This window comes from Electrophorus electricus, chromosome 3, assembly GCF_041902795.1.
Source record: "Electrophorus electricus isolate QZ-2024a chromosome 3, ASM4190279v1, whole genome shotgun sequence".
Classification (NCBI taxonomy): domain Eukaryota; kingdom Metazoa; phylum Chordata; class Actinopteri; order Gymnotiformes; family Gymnotidae; genus Electrophorus; species Electrophorus electricus.
Genome location: NC_137499.1, coordinates 22,458,302 through 22,476,039, shown reverse-complemented (window position 1 = coordinate 22,476,039; position 17,738 = coordinate 22,458,302). Strand labels below are relative to the sequence as shown.

General features: G+C 44.8%; 2 protein-coding genes across 5 annotated transcripts; both read right to left on the bottom strand.

Annotated features, from left to right (window-relative positions):
• Nucleotides 1-589: 589 nt before the first annotated feature.
• Nucleotides 590-8,041, bottom strand: atad5b (ATPase family AAA domain containing 5b). 3 transcript variants are annotated; one of them, XM_081710646.1, is made up of 15 exons: nt 7,879-8,041; nt 6,455-7,207; nt 6,201-6,351; nt 5,572-5,926; nt 5,115-5,200; nt 4,704-4,849; nt 4,239-4,404; nt 4,003-4,152; nt 3,790-3,917; nt 3,112-3,205; nt 2,961-3,025; nt 2,660-2,845; nt 1,681-2,507; nt 1,152-1,304; nt 590-872 (listed from the first exon to the last, which is right to left on the bottom strand). In XM_081710646.1, exons 2-15 carry the CDS (start codon nt 7,127-7,129, stop codon nt 785-787), a joined length of 3,270 nt encoding a protein of 1,089 aa, XP_081566772.1. In that variant the 5' UTR covers nt 7,130-7,207; nt 7,879-8,041; the 3' UTR covers nt 590-784. The 3 variants fall into 3 exon arrangements, with proteins under 3 accessions (XP_081566772.1, XP_081566770.1, XP_081566771.1); XM_081710644.1 differs by having other exon boundaries at nt 590-1,304; XM_081710645.1 differs by lacking the exon at nt 7,879-8,041 and having other exon boundaries at nt 590-1,304; nt 6,455-7,800.
• A 616-nt stretch (nt 8,042-8,657) lies between these two features.
• suz12b (SUZ12 polycomb repressive complex 2 subunit b) lies at nt 8,658-17,381 on the bottom strand. Of its 2 annotated transcripts, XM_027012342.3 has the most exons (16): nt 16,635-17,381; nt 16,272-16,318; nt 15,947-16,011; nt 15,662-15,730; nt 14,380-14,429; nt 14,205-14,290; nt 13,860-14,091; nt 13,664-13,772; nt 13,332-13,437; nt 12,526-12,700; nt 11,975-12,078; nt 11,628-11,771; nt 11,149-11,306; nt 10,744-10,942; nt 10,489-10,568; nt 8,659-10,294 (listed from the first exon to the last, which is right to left on the bottom strand). In XM_027012342.3, exons 1-16 carry the CDS (start codon nt 16,798-16,800, stop codon nt 9,994-9,996), a joined length of 2,091 nt encoding a protein of 696 aa, XP_026868143.1. In that variant the 5' UTR covers nt 16,801-17,381; the 3' UTR covers nt 8,659-9,993. The 2 variants fall into 2 exon arrangements, with proteins under 2 accessions (XP_081566768.1, XP_026868143.1); XM_081710642.1 differs by lacking the exon at nt 16,272-16,318 and having other exon boundaries at nt 8,658-10,294; nt 16,635-16,775.
• Between the last annotated feature and the right edge of the window lie 357 nt (nt 17,382-17,738).

The window sequence follows — 17,738 nt, the reverse complement described above, 5'->3', positions numbered from 1 at the left end:
TGTAATGTGGACCGTCTTCAAATCTCTGACTGGAGGAACATTAAATATTGCACTTAATGCAGAGATGATAAGCAACCAGGGATGGTGGCAGGAAAATATATACTAGCAGTTTCACTTTGCATATATGTGAATACATTGCATATTTATTATACAAAATGTCTGTTGTAGCAGCATTTTATTAGCACTATTCCATTACAGTAGTTTTAATCCGAGATCATTTTTACCTTGCAGTGCACCATCACTTAAGGGAGTGAAAAATGGAACTTTCCTATCCAGATTTCCCTGATTTTATTGAAATAAATCTTATTTACATATTACTTAAAGATTTTAAGTTTCAAAACAACGTTTTCTACCCCAGTCCATAAATGTAATCTAAGCAGCAAAAAGAATCCGTTTTGAAGCCTCCATCTCCACACCTTCTCAGTTATGCCATGTTTCAGCTCCGAGTGCTTTTTGAATGGAGGCACAATATAGGACAGCGAGGCTGAACAGAGCTCATTTAGGGTTAGAGAGAGATTGGAAAATGGTCAAGTAAAAATGATTTAAAGACACAAACGGAAGTGTTCAAAGAAAAATCTAAAATAAAATGTAGGATGTGGGACTTTTTAATAACTGAGTTTATTCACAGCTATCCAAAAGCAATATAAATAACATCATCTAGAAAAGTAAAGCAGACAGATTAAGATATTATTTTGCCAGTCTTACTGAGTGTGCAGGTCAGCGTAAACTTTAATCAGGGTTTTGCAGATCTACCAGGAAGCCATGAGGTGCAAGGACATCACTGTCATGGCTGTAGGTACACATCTGAAGCTAGTAGGTGCACAGTGCGCTTGGACAGAGGCAGGCGGATGTCTCTGAAGTAATGGGACAATCTGTAAATGATAAATGCATTAAGCATGTAAACGTTCTGGACACAGAAAGAAGAAAGACAAAGCACTGAACCACAGCCAAAGAGCTGCAGTCCTGCAGAGGGACAGCACTGCACAGTTTAATGTCTTAATGTTTCTGGCCTCAATTCAGATGACTCGGCTCGTTATTATTAACCCTGCATAAGGTCCATGAACAGGTTCAGCATTGACGGAGTGCACTGTGGCCTTCCTGGACAGGGTTCGACGCTGATCACTGCAGCCCATTTAGAGTTATAACCCCACCTGGGTTCGTTCTGTTGCTTCACCCGTTCCAGTCTGCATATAGAATGGAGTGCAGGCAGGTAGTCCATGGCAACAGCTTTTTTGTTACCATGACAGCAGAATGCTCTACTGGAGAGCACTTTGCTTAGGACCTCTTTACTCTTCTGGATGACACTGAGAGAACAAGAAGAAGCAAGTCAGCTAATGGGCACTAATGATTTTTTGGGAGTAATGTGCAGATCAGTCAGTATCCCAACATTTTTAAGTCCCCTAACCATACACTACAATTAGTCTCACACTGGAGACATGCAGTGACTTTGAATGAATGGTATATCAGTATAGAGGTTACAACTCTTCTCCTGAAATATATACAATTGTACTTTGGGGAAAGAAAAAAAAAAAAAAGGAAAACAAAAACAAAAACAAAACAAAAAAAACAGGGCTTGTAGCACCTTCAACAGAAACGTTACATACTTAATCGAAGAATCAAATACAAACAGGAGCAGAATCTGTCAGCATGTGCACCCCCTCCCCACGCACGCACACTCACCTAGGTTCACATGGCTCATTCTGCCAAAAGCGGTCATCACTTTCACAAGGTGACCCCAGCGTGGTCAGTGCCGCCATCGGCCGTGTTCCCCACGTCTCCCCTCCCCTCCCCTTTTTTAGTTTCAGCGCTCTCCTCCTCATCTCGGACACCTCCGCTCTGCACTGGAAGAAGCCCAGGCCCTCCACCACAGCCAGTAGATCGTACAATCTCACCAAGTTGAGCGGGCTCACCCCCTCCTCCCTCGGCTCGTCCAGCGAGCTGTCAGCCACATCGGCACCCGCGTATCCCAGGGAAGCAGGCCCGCCAAGGCCTGCGGCATGAGACGGTGGGCCGCAAAGGCACGAGTCCAGGAAAGACATTGTTTCAAAAAAACGTGCCAGCGAGTCTAGGTGGCAAGACACCAGCTTGGACAAACTTTCTTCAAAGATGAGCTCTCCTGTCTCACCAGCAGATGGGCAAGTGTGTCGTTTTGGAGATGGGAATTGGTCAAATCTGTCCCTTGAGAGGGCAGCATGCTTTGAGCACTGGTTGTGTGTGAATTTGTGGACATCTCCAGTAGACTGGTGTTTCTTCCTTTTTAGTCTAGAAAGCTTTCTTGGTCTTTGCTCATTGTTCTCCAAGTTGGGCAAAGTGGGACTTCTTCCCAGCATTTTCAGAAACGTGGGTCCTCCTGTCTCAGCTGTGCTTTGATCTGCATACGGAGAAGCCCTGGAGGGCGGAGCAAAAAGAACCGGCAGGTTTGAGCTGAACAGGCTCCGTCCCGTTCGCCATCTGTCCACCAGCACGTCCACACAGCCCCCACTCTCCAGCTCCAACCAGGAGCTACACTAGAACGGCCAGAACATACACACACTTGAGTCAGTTGCTGCTTTATACATGAGAAAAACTAATTTACACACATCTTTAAGCTTACACATTACTGGGAAGTTGGAGATTTTTACGTGATGATGTATGTGTTTTTACATATTTATGGACTCACCGACAGCACCCTCTTGTACAGCTGGGGGGTTGTGCTGCCTCCTCCGCTGCGTGCCCAGAGTTCTAGCGCCAAGATACTCCGCCTGATGTCACCTTTATTCTCAGCCAGCAGGAAGCTGATGTACTCCGGGTCTGGCTGCACATTCTCCACCACGCACAGGCACTGCAGGTAGCTTCCAATGCTCTCCTTTAGGATGTGCAAACAGGCTTGGCTCTAGTTAAAGGTTTTTCCTCCCCCCCCCCCAATACTTCAATGCCAGGTCAATGCAAGGAACATCATGCAAGCTCTTTACTCAACTCACTATGGGAGGACTTTTAAAAGAGAGCTCCACAAAACGGCCATTAAAGGTCTGACTGAACAAAGGGTCTGTGGAACAAAATTGTGCAGTTATGGTTTGAATGGAAATAATCTTGGTGGCTTAAAACAGAGCATCTATAGAAAGCAGAGCTCACCACTGGTGGTCAGTATAACAGGTCTCTTGGTGGTCAACATTAGTGTTTTTATGGCCGTGAGAAATCCAACGTCAGTGTCAAAGATGAGATCAACCTGGAGGGCGGCAGTCAGTACCTTCAGGTATTTGCTTAAAATATAAACATCAGTAACCCTTCCGATTTAAAATTCCAGTACCAGAGTAAATATTCAAGACTGATTGGATGTCAACTAACATTCCAGAAAAACAGACTTGCTTTTGTTCTTTGGGGTGTATACAGACTATTTATTTATTTATTTATTTATTTTCAAAATAAAGATCGGCACTATTGAAATATGAGCCTGTTTGCAAAGGGGGCACAACAAACTACTTAGACTGTTGCTCTTCATCTCTTGCTGCTCCAAGCATTAATGCTCAAATGTACCAAATAAAATAAAAAGATGATCAGTATACTTACATATAATGAATATTAACTAACTGCTCATTGATTATTGGGCCAAATAAATAAATAAATAAATAAATAAATAAATAAATAAATAGATAGATAGATAGATAGATAGATAAATATATAGAGAGATCTCACACACTATATTTGTGTTACATTATTAGGGAACCAAACCTCACATGTGGCCTGATACAGATTCTCCTTGAACTAGAAAAGGTTCCTTAGACACTTAGACTTTTTTTTTTTTTTTTTCACCTCCTCGAACAGTATGAGGGACAGGGGAGGTCTTGTTTTCTCTCTGTTCCACACTGGGTCTTCAGAGAGCAACCCTAGTTCTGTAGCGTCTGAACTTTCAGCAGTAGATAGAGTAAGAGCACCCGGTCCTGTGGAAGGAAAACGCTCCGACAGTCAGGTTAAAACTTCCCTTACTGATAAAGTCCAGTGTTGGCCAATATTTTGTTGACATACCTTGTGCGTTTTGAGGGTGTTCAGTGCTTTGCTTAAAGGAACGGGCAAGAGTCACACGCGGCGAGATGACATGTCTTGCTCTGGAAACCATCCGGGAGCTTCCACAGGGTTTTGCAGAGAAGGCCATCATTTTTCTGGAGGTGTCCTGTCCTGAAACACACAGGGAACGTCACTGAGCAACATGCAGTAAAAGGTGTTTATTAGACATGATTTAGGTGTTACTACAACAAACTCACGGGCAGTTGCAGGCAGTCGGACAGTAATGGCTTTGTGGCCATCACAGAAGGGAGGTGGTAGCGTGGGGCACCGCGGCTCCCCCACCTGGTGAGACTGTGTGGCTTCTGCCAACTGAGAGAGAATAATCTGGCCACTTCGCAGGGATGAGCTGTTCACCTCAAACACCTGGGGGGGGGGGGGGGGAAGAGAGAGAAACACCTGTATCTGTTCAAACTATGGATGTAAACACTGACATCACAAAATAAGATATTTGATTGGCGTTTCTCCATCTTTTAGTATGTCCATTACAACATAAATGTTAGAAAAAAGGAGTCATCTGTGGATTTATGGGTCTAAATGCACAACACACCCATAGCAACATATGAACAAATATGTCACTAATAAGAATAACGATAATACATAAATAATGAATCCCTGATGAATGAATGGTTACGTCACACCAGATTAGAGTAAATGCAGCAGACCTGGAAGCCCAGCTCCCGTGCGCAGGCATACACGGCCGCCGTTTTGCCCACGCCGGTGGGGCCCTGGATCAGCGTGGTGCTACAGAGCTCCTGGCTCTTCTCCACTGAGCCCTGCTCTCCCTCGAAATCGCCACAGTCCCACAAGCCTACACACAATGTGCAGGAAAGGCATTCCGCTTCAGGTGTATCCGTCAACAGCCAGAATCAGGACATTCAGGAATCTATATGCCCCCTGCCAATAGAGGTCTGTTTAACGGCAGTTCCAAGTGAATCCTTGAGCAGGCAAGCAACGGCTGTGGGATGCCTCAGGTTGTGTTTGCATTTAGAATGGAGGGAAAACATGAAGACTGCAGTACTTGGCAGGCTAGGCCAGAAATGTGTGTGTGTTTTATGTATGTATGTGTTTTTTACCACTGCTCTCTGCCTTCATCCTGCGATCCTCTTGTGTTTTCTTCCTCCCCTCCACATCTGCTCTGATCTTCCATTCCTTCAACCAGCTCTCATCAGTAGCAATAAGATAAGATTTTATAGAATCACAACATAAATATTAATATGTGTTTTTAATATTTATATATTAATTTTTGGGCACTTAAATCACTTGTGCCTATACATCATCTACAGCATTTTTGAAAAGTGAAAATCAGTTTACACTGTAGCATTCAGGCCAGATTTATATTTAGATTGATATTTTAACAGAAGCCATTTCTGTTAACAGCAACAGATTGTTCTGAATCATTTTAGTCTTTCTGAACCTTTAGCCTTCAGGCACAATTGACTGACTATGATTCAACTCATTGAAATGAAATCCACCAAGAAGCCCGCATGATAAATCAGGTCTGTAACACAAAGCCCTGTCTGACTCACTCACCCATGGAGCTTCCTCACAGAGGCCGTGTTGCCCATGACCTCCCTGGAGCGGAGGGGCTGGTACTTCTCCGTCCAGAGCACCTCGTCGTCCCACCTCTTAGAGATCGGCGGTGGCGGCTCACAGGCGTCGAAAGCTGCACGAGCCTGCTTCTTCCTCCTGCTCACGCTCAGCCTGCTCCTGCTAGGGCTGTCGGAATTTACTGATGCGTCGGTGGACAGGGCGTCGCTGCTGAAATCTCGCTGCAGATGCCGTCGTTTGGGGAGCCCGCCTTCGCTGTGACCCTCCACTTCCTGTTTCCTCTTCCCAGGGACTGGACAGCCTGGAGTACTGGGGCCATCTGTGTTTTCAGTTGTCCCTGTAAGAGTGAAGTGGACACAGAACACAGACCAAGGGTCACCCACCACTCCACCTAGACAGCCACCTTCTGGACAAGTTCAGCTGTAGCCAAAAACCCAAACCCAAAGAAAGCACCTCATCCAGATGTTATAGGCCCTTTGATTGGCTGAAACAAATATGTCCAATTGGGGTTTGAACTAAACTTTGCAGGAAGGTAGATTATTGGGTACCAGAAAGCAATGCCTAGTGGAGACAATTAAACATTCAAGCCGTGTTTCAGACTGCTTTTTCACCGAGATTCGTGGCCTGTTTTTGAAAATCACTCCGTCGGCTCAACAGCAGAGAAAAAAAATGACGTGCTGGGAAGTGGCGGTTCTGAGCCTGGATCTGCACCAACAAATCCTCGCGGATCTGCTTGGAAAATTCTGCTCTCCTCCCCGACCTCTGCAAAACCACAAAAGACCAGATAAGGAAAAACAACAAAATGTCAGACTGATGGACACACCTAATGAAAAACTTCATGTGATATCAAAACTTCTGTATTTACTTCCATGTGGTTCTCTGAGGCACATGGTGATATTGTCCTCGTCACATCTTTCATTGTGGCTTTTGGAGGGTCACATCTCCCATATCGTCCCTGTCCGTTAACAGAGGTAACCATGGTAACCTGCTCAGAGCCATGTTCACATGAGCCCTCATCTCCACAAAGATCAATTATATCTGGAGCTGAGTCACTGATATGCAAACACTGGGCACCATTTGTGCTTTTGAGGACAGACAGCTGTAGACGAGGACAGTGGACTTTCACGGCACTCATTTCAAGTTTACTTTGTTTTAGAGGTTTCCTCAAGAGTAACACATCAAGCTTTGGAGAACGGTTTGAACTGCTAGATTTGTGTAGAATGCTCATGCTGCTCTTGTTGGTCCTGGTGGATGAGCACTTTCTATCGTCAGCAACAAATTCCGAACCGGCTTCCTCACAGCCGAGGCTGTCAGAAGAACCAGAGGATTCAGTCTTCTTGGGCACAGCTGAAGGAATTTCGTTCCTAAAGGAACCACTGGGAGGTGCAGATCCCTTTGGTCGTTTCAGTCTGTTGATTTTCGGGCAAACTGTACCGTTCTCCGGGACCTTCTCACCCGTCATTCTCGAGTCAGCACCAGTGAAGCACTGGGTGATGTGAGCAGGCTCTGGGGGGAGTAACTTCGCCTTGTACAAGGCCATTTTCAGAACTGCAGTAGCTGAGATCTCTGTAACTGTACCAATATAATTACTCTGATGGGCCCACGCTATGCACAGCACCTGTTGGGAAAGAAATCTTATAATCTAACCAATACTTATTCATGTTTACTTTTAGGAATGCAACAATATGTACTTGTATATTTTTTAGATATACTGACATACCTGTTGAGTCTTAATTGCTTCGTATTGTAAATTTAGGTCACATTACGTGGTCATCAACAAATAATTTATATTTTGTATAAAGACGTTCAAATAGTTTTTGAAAGAAACTTGAAATTTCATCTAACAGGTAATATCAAACGAATAGTGTAGCATAAATACATAGCAGTCACTACCTCCTTGATTCTAACCCATTATAAACAAACAAACAAATATGCCGCTCTTTATTTTTTTTAACTTATGGTTTCTAGCCTGAGATGTGAAGAAAAGTCTGTCAATTTTATTTATATAGCGCTTTTTACAACAGTTGTCACAAAACTGTCAAATAAGTGTTTCAATAAACAGTCATAAGTGTTCCAAAGCCATAATGGGCTTAGTACCGTATTATGAACATGAGTGCCTGGACATGCGGAGAGACAGAGGAGCCTCATTAGAGACCTGTTACCTCTGAAATCACTGTGTACCATGTTATTTACAACCTCAAGATTTGCTAACAAGCTTGGACACAACACTACGATTAAACGTCTTTAGCAATTTTAGTCCAACTTCGATTCAAGTGTTCCGTAACTTACCAGTATTATTATAAACTTACTAAAGTCTAAAGTCCGTTTCCGTTTCGGGGTTAAATTCCTCCTACATGATCCTATATGACTCTACAATCTTGGTACTTGGACCCTTTACTCAGTCCAATGCCTTTAACACGACGTTTTTAACGTGTTGTTGAGATGAAGGGAAAACACGATATTTGGCGCCAAAGCCAAGTCGACGTCATAAAGACCAATCAGAGCCCTGTTTAACTATGACGTGTTAACTTCCGGGTGGGGTCTCGCTCTTTACATGCTTTACCCACTCTAGCACGCGATTACTGAGTCCTGCAAAAATCGAGCCGTTTGTTTTTCCGGTTTATTATTATCGTTCCTCCGTTATGCGCTAGGAAATGATCTCATTTTCCACTCAAAAGTCACTACTGAATTCTTATCTTATTAGTATTTAAAGTATCAAAACGCGGTGCTGCCTGCCTCGATTAATCGCCATAACTGTTCGTGGTTTCCGAGGGTGAAGTACAATGACCGAGCATTCCCATGTGAAGATTCCTGGATGAACCTCCCGCTAGATTGGCAATTTTGATACTGACTGTCATTTTTAATTTATGCGGCTTCCCAACAAAGCTACAAACAGCTCCATGTAGTCTTGTTTAATGACCAGAGGAGTCAACGTGCTCCAAACTTCCTGTCTCATTGTCATTAGCTAGTGATATCAGTGGAGGCAGGAGTCATTTGCACTGATAATGAACAAGAAAAAAAAAAAAACTTTAAGCAAAGACTTTATGAAAGTTCAGAAACAATTTGGCAAGCTGCAGCAATAGCACTTCTTTTTCAATGAAATTAGTCAAGATTTTAATTTGTCATATATTTTCATGTTACAGGGAAACCTATGCAATTTTGCAAAATGAACAAATTGAAATATACACTGTATATTGAAAGGGGAGGGGGGATGTATTTCATACACTTTGGCATTTTATATACTATAACTTGTCCACCGTAGCCATTAATATACTGGTTCAAAGTCCTAACCAGTTTTCCAGGTCTGGAAAAACTATTCTACATGTGTTCAGCTGTTTCTTGAGAAAACAAATCATCTGGTGGAGAGGGTTTGCAATGGTCCCTCCATCCTTTCACACACACGCTTGTTCTCAAAAGCAGTTAAATTTTGTAAAACACATTTAAATCAAGTGTGCCATTAGCCTATACTCAAGGCAATGGGGGGGGGGGGGTTACAAGCTTGAACACATGTATAATATTGCTGATTAATTAGTAATGCTGAGACAACATAGGAAAGGTGCCACACTCCAAGAAAGTCATTACACTCCACACGAATGGGATATGGAAGCGTCGGTGGGTTGGGTGTTGATGGCAACTGCAGTTCTTCAGAAAAACTGCATTCCGCCTTTGATTGTTGATCTAGAAAACACATGGGTGAGTTTCATGTGCCCCAGTCAAAACAGTCCAGGGAGCATTGTTTGAGTCTTGACATGTGAAAGAAAAGAAAAGAAAACAAAACAACAACAACAAAAAAACGAACATTTGGAACCATCAGCTATTGAAACAAGTAGGGAAACAAGAACTAACATGCTAATGGACCACTGAAGCAACTGTGAGAAATGAATATATGCATAAAAATAAAGTCAAAACAGTGTTCCCATTCTACAGTGATTCAAATTATAGCATGATGCAAACAATATGAACGCATCGCTGCCATGATTGAGGGCAGATCAAAGCTGCTGTCCCAAAAGAAAGGGGACTTTCAGAAAAGACATGAATCAGTGTGTGGCAGAGAGGTGAAGAGGGAAAAAAATAAACGCAGCATTCAGTCAAAAATCGCATCAATTCTTAAAAAGGGAGGCCATTTGAGTTTAAAATGCGGCCATTCCAGACAGTTTCGCCCGGGCAGACCCTGCCTCATCTAAAGTCAACCCGACTCTGGCTCTAGAGCTCCCAGCCAGTCTCTGGCCTAGAACTCTAGCAAAGTTTCTATAAACTATAGGAGCACCAGCACAGTTTCTGTGACTTATAGATCCACAGAAGAATGCTGTGCTTTCTAGATGTCCAGCAGAGTCCCGGCGAGCTCCAGAGCCACAGTGGAGTTGATCGCAGGACCCTCGGGTCTGGTGGGGGTCCGCTTGGCAGTCAGTCTGTAACGGCGCTCTTGGTGCGCTTGCCGTGCAGAGAGAACCCTGAGGAGACGGCATGGCCGTTGCAGGCTCCGCCCACGCCGTCCTGTCCTTCCTCCAGCTCCGGGAGCTCTGCCTGGATCTCCCGCAGGCGCACCATCGCGCGGTCGATGGTCGCCGTGGTTACCAGGTTGAAGTCGTGCATGCTGACCAGGTGCAGCAAGAAGTTGCGGCACAGGTTCCTGCGCGTGATGTGGGGGCCGCAGTTCTCCACAAACAGCATCACGGCTTGACTCATCTGGTTATCAGCTATAAATCTGGAGGGATGGAGAAAGAGCGTATATACCAAGTCAGGAGACCTCCAGCCTGTAAACACTGTTTAGATTTGTAAAAAATTGTAAATAAATAACAAGATCATTGACCCTTGTAGGCAGAATCTCAAACTAATCTATCTATAATGACTGAACGACATGGACCGGCCACCTTTAACACAAGACACACGTACACATACCCGTGTTTCATGACGTGGAGATTCCAGAGTTTCATCACCTCCTTCTCTCCCTCATTCACGTCCGTGAACTCCTCGATTTGCTGCGGATCACAAATCAGCCGATTACGGCACAGCAGGAAACTGACGGCGGTTCTCTCCCCGGCTCGGGGGCCCCGAGCACATTTTCAGGGCCGCGTTCAAGCCGCTTCGAGAACGCAGTGCCCCGTCGCCGCTTGGCAAACCGGACGGGCCGTTTAGCGCGAGAGCTGCTCTCACCGTGGCGGTCTTCTCCCGCAGCCACTCGGGGTCCCGCTCGTCCTCGCTGTCCACGTCCATCTCCTGCGGGCGCAGGGGCATGCAGCTATCGCTGTGGAAGTACAGGCGGTTGTGGCCGCTCACGTACGTGCGCTGCTGCTCCGGCTCGCCGTCCTCCGACTCCAGGAACTCCGACAGGCTCGGTTTGGTCCGCTTGGGCCTGACAAACACGTCCTTAGTGTCTCAACCAGGATTGCTGTGGTTTCTTTACTGGACGAGCTAAAAAAAATTAGCCAGCTGCTCTCGGAAACACGAAAGGTTGACCCAGGAGCACAAATGGCTACGTCTGCCACTGCGTCACAAGAAAACTAATAAACAAAATAAAATCATGTACGCGACTCCTCTACACCCTCATTGGCTGCTAACCTGCAGACCAGGATGTGTGTGACAGCCGTCCTCTTGACAGGGCCGTTGCGGCTGAAGGCGAAGCCAGGCTGGCTGTGGATGTCCTGGGGATTCCCCACGTAGGAGCCGTCGTAGCACTCGTTTATGGACACGTCTATCCTGGCGCCTTTAGGATGAGGCTGAGGTGCCAAACACACAAACAGGCAGTCACATCACGGTGACAAGCATTTGGTCGATCGGTGGGAGCACAAAACCAGATACACACTATGAAGGAATCAGATATTACTGAATTCAAATGATTACTGCCAGGCCTTTATTTCTTAGGCAGTGTTCTTTCTACCTGAACTGTAGATTATAATCTAGATTAGCACAAACAGTTGCCTGGCCAAAAGAGGACCTGATCTTGGTCCTCCGAGTCTTGATCACCAGGTGCCCGGTCGAACCAGGACCCAATCGGACAGCAGTAAGTGAAAGAAGGGTGTGGCCAGTTCTGCGCTCACCACGTAGTTGAAGATGAAGCGACTGTGGGAGAGTTTGAGGTGTTTGAGGAGGCTGTAGAGCTTCCTGCAGTTCAGCGTGCACCAGGGGCAGTGCAGGTCGTCCCGGGCCTCCGTCTGCTGCCGTGTGTTGTTGTTGTACAGGAACTACAGAGACGGAGACAGACAGACGCGACTCACAGCCCTGCACAGCTTTCTTGCTCTGAAATACCCGATTTAGCCCTTGAAGTTCTTGGTGACGAGGTAAATTCAGGCGTGATGTTAAACTGTTACAGACTAAACTACTGAAACACTGGAGCTGTCCATACTACGTTCCCAGAATGCAGTGTTCTGGGAGGCCAGGCACACACCTGGTAGAAGATGCGGAGCTTCTGTCTGGGCTCACAGACGGACTGCTCCCTCCTGGTTTGCACGCCAGTACTGCTGCTGGTGTTGGTCACCGTGTCTTTCACAGCTGAGTCACGGGGGGGGGGGGGGACAGAAACACTGAACGTCTACACTTGGAGAACTGCTAACGAGGCTAGCTTAGCAAAATGACTACTGTGCTTTGGACCAATAGAAAACTGTTAAAAAAAATTGGGGAAAAATACATGAGCAGCTCGTTGAATGTTCGATGCGAACATTCCTGATCAAACTGAATAACACTGCTTCAAAAAAAACACTGCGATAAAACATCAACCCCACATTACCAAAGCTTAAAGGAACAGTTCACATTTTAAAAATCCTAACTTATTAACCCTGCTTTCTTTTAGTCCAATCATGCTACCACAAAGTAAATAAATAAAAACGGAAACAGGAAAGCTAATGGAAGTCAGTCAGCATTAGCATGTCCCCTGTAGTTCCACCGCCAGGCGCGCTAGCATGCGTGGGTGATTCGTCGCCTCCACCCCCTCCCTCTTACCCATGGGGGCGGATCTGAGGGTGGCGGGGCGGCTCTCGGGGACGCTGGCGTCGGAGTTGCGCGTGGAAAGCGGCTTGGCCACCGGCGCCGTCGAGGGGTCGCTGGCGTCCCCGGTCCAGCGGAGAGTGAACTGTAGGGTTGGTCCCTGAGAGAAGGTTTCAAATGGGGGCAGCCTCTGCAAAGACACCGCAGAGACGCCCTCACTTGGGCAAACATGTCGGGGATCGAAATATGCCCGGCTAAATTCATATTAAGCAGTTACAGTCGAATATAAGAGATTGTGAATAAGATGCTATAACTGTTTGAGCTGCAGCGTCGTCCCTACCAGAACGGTTTCCGTTCAGAGAACAACACGCTATTTGACAGCCTCATTTCAAATTAGTTTAACTGGGTGTTATTTGAAAGGCAATTTTTTGCCCCAACATTACCACATGCCAACTTCAAGGAGCACCATGAGAACCCAGGCAAGGAAACAACTCCCAGGCTGGTATGAGGTTGAGCTCTGAGGATTCATTTAATAAATCTGTGCATTATTAAACTCTGCATTTGGTTGTAACTCTGTATTTGTGTAAATGCTTTAAAACAGTGACGGTGAGTCATTGAGCTCCACATTTTGTGAGAGTTTTGACATTCCTGTCACCTACTGCTAGGTAAAGAACAACCTACGTGCTTTTACACCGGAGACGCGGGCGTGCTCCTGTGTTGCTATTATGGCCTATAGGTGAACAACCACCGTCGCCTGCGATTTACACATCCCACACACAGAAGATCAGCAACTGCGTCCAGAGAAGCTGGCGAGCGCGCACCTTTCCATCCAAGATGGTTTCCCACGTGGCTCTTTTCTTGCTCACAGGACAGTCTTCTATCTGCTGCATGGATACCTCATACTCGCCATCCAGCAGCTGTAGCCGCCTGCCAGCACAAAGCAGGACATTCACCGCTACTGTCCGTCAGAGGGGCCCGGCCAGACAAAGTTGGCTACTTATACTGCTTGTTAAATTTGGTTTTTAAACTGAATGACACAGAATTCATCAACATCTGAGCACATTCCTCCTTAAATGTTGATTTAATGTGGGTTGTCGCCACTTTAAAGACTGTGTGGGTTCCCCAACCCCTTGACGAGGCACTCGTCCTGTACCTGTTCTTATCAAAGACGGTCATCTGTGCAACAAACGTCTCGGTGGCATCCCCGTCGTCACGGTGAGATGTGCTCCTCTTCTTCCTGCTTGCCAGCTCCTCCTTCACATCTGCTGGGATGTAGCAGTAGTTTAAGCAATGCACTCCAGCAGGCACTTTTGGGAACTTAACACACTTGACTCAACTCAGCAACTGACCGATATTCTCATCTGTCTCTCCGGTAATAAAGCCATTGGGGTCTCTCTTCCCTGGGCGAGTCACTCTAAACAGGAGTGAGTAGGATTTCACCATGTGGCTGTTGCTAGGCTCAAACTCTGTGCTGGACACCAGCAGGGAGGGGAAGGCACCAGGCTTGGCTTGGCTGACATCTGGGTTCAAAGGCACCTGCTTTTTCCCCGTAGGCACTTGCTTTATGGGGCAACTGACATCCTGCCGAAACAAAATGGCCACCACCGTTCACGTGCCGCACATAAAGTGGGTTATTGTAGTTTAAGGCGCTAGTCATCCAGTACCGTTTCAAGAGAAGCTTCCTGAACACTTACCTTACGCTTTTTATGGCAGACTTTGACGAGTAGCACCTCAAGAGAAACTGAGTTTTGTCCATTTTCTGAATTTTGACATGGCTTATCTATGGAAAAAAAACAAGCTTGGATTAATGTAAACATGTCTTGTAATTTTTATCCAAAACAAACTGTATAGTGCATCATTAGTGCTTACCAGTCTTATGAAAGAATCCAGTAAACGTCAGTTGCATGTGTGATGATAAGCTAAACAGTAGAAGACAAGTTAAACACGAAAAAAGGTAAACAATTCACACACAAATTAAAGTCACACACAAGACTAGCCACAGTGTAAATGTGTACATTTTAATGGATTTTTCTTTCAATACTTACACTGATACCATTTTTATCTCCGCCAGTACAAACTCAGACTATAACCTCAAAAATCCATAGCACAACATTCCATTTGTTAATCATTAGCACACTATTCACCTATGCAATGGTAATAATGCTAAATAGTAAAACCAAATGACCCTCTAACAAAACCACAATTTTTTTTAGTGTATACTAAACGTAGGCTGATCAAACTCACTATAAAATTAGTATAATACAGACCAATACATTCATATTATCTCAAGTATTCACACCCTGTTTTAATACACTGCTATCACAATATGCAGCAATATAATCACAATACATGTTTCCCACATCACAGTCCTGACAGTGACTCTTAAATTCTGCCTTAAGTCATTGCAGTTTGTATAAGGCCTACGGTTGGACAAATTCTGAATCAAACTAGTCACTGAAAACAGTTGTACTGGCAACCTGCTGATGGAATATGCCATTTTCTAACCACAAAAGTCTGATTATTTAACGACAGCAACTTTCCAGCTAGGGATACTGGTAGCAGCACTGCAGTGCAACTCAACCTCAAGCAGACAGAAAAAACTGGTCACGCATATCCACCTCACTAATGTGTCTATCAGCGTCAGTACCTGTGAGATTCACCTCACTAATGTGTCTATCAGCGTCAGTACCTGTGAGATTCACCTCACTAATGTGTCTATCAGCGTCAGTACCTGTGAGATTCACCTCACTAATGTGTCTATCAGCGTCAGTACCTGTGAGATTCACCTCACTAATGTGTCTATCAGCGTCAGTACCTGTGAGATTCACCTCACTAATGTGTCTATCAGCATCAGTACCTGTGAGAGTCACCTCACTAATGTGTCTATCAGCATCAGTACCTGTGAGATTCACCTCACTAATGTGTCTATCAGCGTCAGTACCTGTGAGATTCACCTCACTAATGTGTCTATCAGCATCAGTACCTGTGAGATTCACCTCACTAATGTGTCTATCAGCGTCAGTACCTGTGAGATTCACCTCACTAATGTGTCCATCAGCGTCAGTACCTGTGAGATTCACCTCACTAATGTGTCTATCAGCATCAGTACCTGTGAGATTCACCTCACTAATGTGTCTATCAGCATCAGTACCTGTGAGATTCCTGTTCCCCCTTCATCTGCTCCACTTTTGCAAGCATGTCATCCACTTTAAATATTTTTCTGAGAACAGAACAGGTATTGGTAAACACTCGGTTATTAAATAGTAATAGCTATTTTACTGTAGTCTTTGAGCCAATAAAATTGCGCACACTGAATTAGTAGGTACAATTTCAATAACATTGATTGTGATGACAGCACCGTAAGCAGGGAAGGTGGTAGGGCATGACAGTTTATGCAGTAATTTTTATTTTGTAAGTATTCAGAATGTGTCGATACCTGTTGGCGTTAGATCGCGAGTTTCTGTGAGACATGAAGGTGAGGGACCTGTGTAGCAGGATTGGCTATAGCAGAGAAACAGAACCAAAATCAGGCATTAGACTCCAAAAAAAATAAATGGCAGAAAAGCACGGCATCACTTCGGTAAATCAACCCTCTTGTACTGTGCATTTATCCCTCACAGAAAAAAAAATGCTGTGTGTGCTCGGCACATGAGAAAATGTAGGAAGGATACATAAATAAACTTTTTTTGAAAAGACTGCACCATTAAGAGCAAAGTAGTCATTTTTCAAGGTTTCTGGAAAGTCATTAAACATATACATACAGCAATTAGGTTTCTTGTCCGTAGAAATCTGTATATTTGCGTAGGCTCTGTTTGTATAAAAGACATTAGTATTAGTTCTATAACGATGCGTCGTACCACGTCAATCAACCGAATGTTTATTTTAGCCATTTTAATTTCATAAACTATGAAGAAAACACAAACTCTGGAAGTGGTGGATTTGAGCCTGACAGCGTTACTATCTAAAATGTTTGCCACGATTATATACATTAATCATTTTAAAACACACTGGACGCGAGAAAACCTCAACAGTAAGCGAAATGTTGGGAGTGCGGGCATCTTGCCGTGGGTGATACGGGTCGCGGTGTTTGCCCGGTGTTTGCCAGGTGTTTGCCCCGAACTTACTCTCGAAGGCCTGCAGGAAAAGCTCGTGGTCGGCTTGAATCTGTTCCATCTTGGGCTTCTTCGCAGTGTTCACGGCCACCGCCGCCGAGGTCGGGTATACCGTGCCATTCGCCTTGCAGTTGGAAGCACTGCTCATAACCTGACCCGTGTACTTTTGAGGAGCCATTAAAACAGAGCAACACCTCCGCCCATGTACTAAAACAGCAAAGAGTAAATGTAATTGTCAAAACTAGCTAGCTAGCTAGCTGCCCAACTAGCTAACGTGAGTGACTGGGCTAGCATAAAAACCCCGGCCAGCCCGCTCCTTTTTCAACAATACAACATCACCTAAACATTGGATCACCACAGGTACCAGTCGCCCTGACCAGCAAACGTTACGACGGGAAACATCAGAAACTTTAACCGCTTGGCCAGCGTAGGTAAATATCCGACGATCGATATCCAATTCGCCACCAATATTAGAAAGCTAGCTAGCCTAGCTAACGTTAGCACTCAACAGATGCGGTTAGCACGTTAGCTAGCGACACTAGACGCCGACGAAGACATGACAACAGAGCAGAACTAGCCATCCAAACGCTCTTTTATGGACGGTGTTGTTCAATAAACGACACACCGCCTGTTCATATTCATATTTGTATCTTATCACAATATAGACGTAGTTTCTTTGGATGAATAAAGCCTACAAAGTAATGTAATTCCGCGCATAACGATCGCCCCCAGCTCGGTATGGCTCTACTGCGCAACCGCCTACTTAAACGTCATCCAATCAGATTTCCCAGTTTGTAATTCTAACACGGGATTGGTGCAACATGTTTTGATCGACGGGACATAAAGATTGGTGGAAGTTACAAATTGCCGCCAAGAATGTTTTGGTTCATTTTGAAAGTGTACGTGCATTTATTCACTGGCCATAATTTTTTATTATCAATTACGGAAACTTTGTACATAATATAATGGGAAAATTTGTAAAAAGCGTCTTACTGTTGGCCCTAGCTGTATATGTATTATACAAAAAGTAGTTTCAGATCCAGGACTAGTGGATCTTAAAATTAAAACGCAAAAACAAATACATCAAAAGTAAAAACATCAAAGAAATAATATAAA

Coding starts and splice junctions, on each gene's coding strand:
- atad5b (XM_081710644.1), bottom strand. CDS start 7,129: ATGGCCTTGTACAAGGCGAAGTTACTCCCCCCAGAGCCTGCTCACATC. Junction 4,850..5,114: donor GATGAAGGCAGAGAGCAGTG/GTAAAAAACACA, acceptor CATTGTGTGTAG/GCTTGTGGGACTGTGGCGAT. Junction 2,508..2,659: donor TGTACAAGAGGGTGCTGTCG/GTGAGTCCATAA, acceptor TGGCCGTTCTAG/TGTAGCTCCTGGTTGGAGCT.
- suz12b (XM_027012342.3), bottom strand. CDS start 16,800: ATGGCTCCTCAAAAGTACACGGGTCAGGTTATGAGCAGTGCTTCCAAC. Junction 15,731..15,946: donor TCGCGATCTAACGCCAACAG/GTATCGACACAT, acceptor TTCTGTTCTCAG/AAAAATATTTAAAGTGGATG. Junction 10,943..11,148: donor ACACACATCCTGGTCTGCAG/GTTAGCAGCCAA, acceptor CGTGTTTGTCAG/GCCCAAGCGGACCAAACCGA.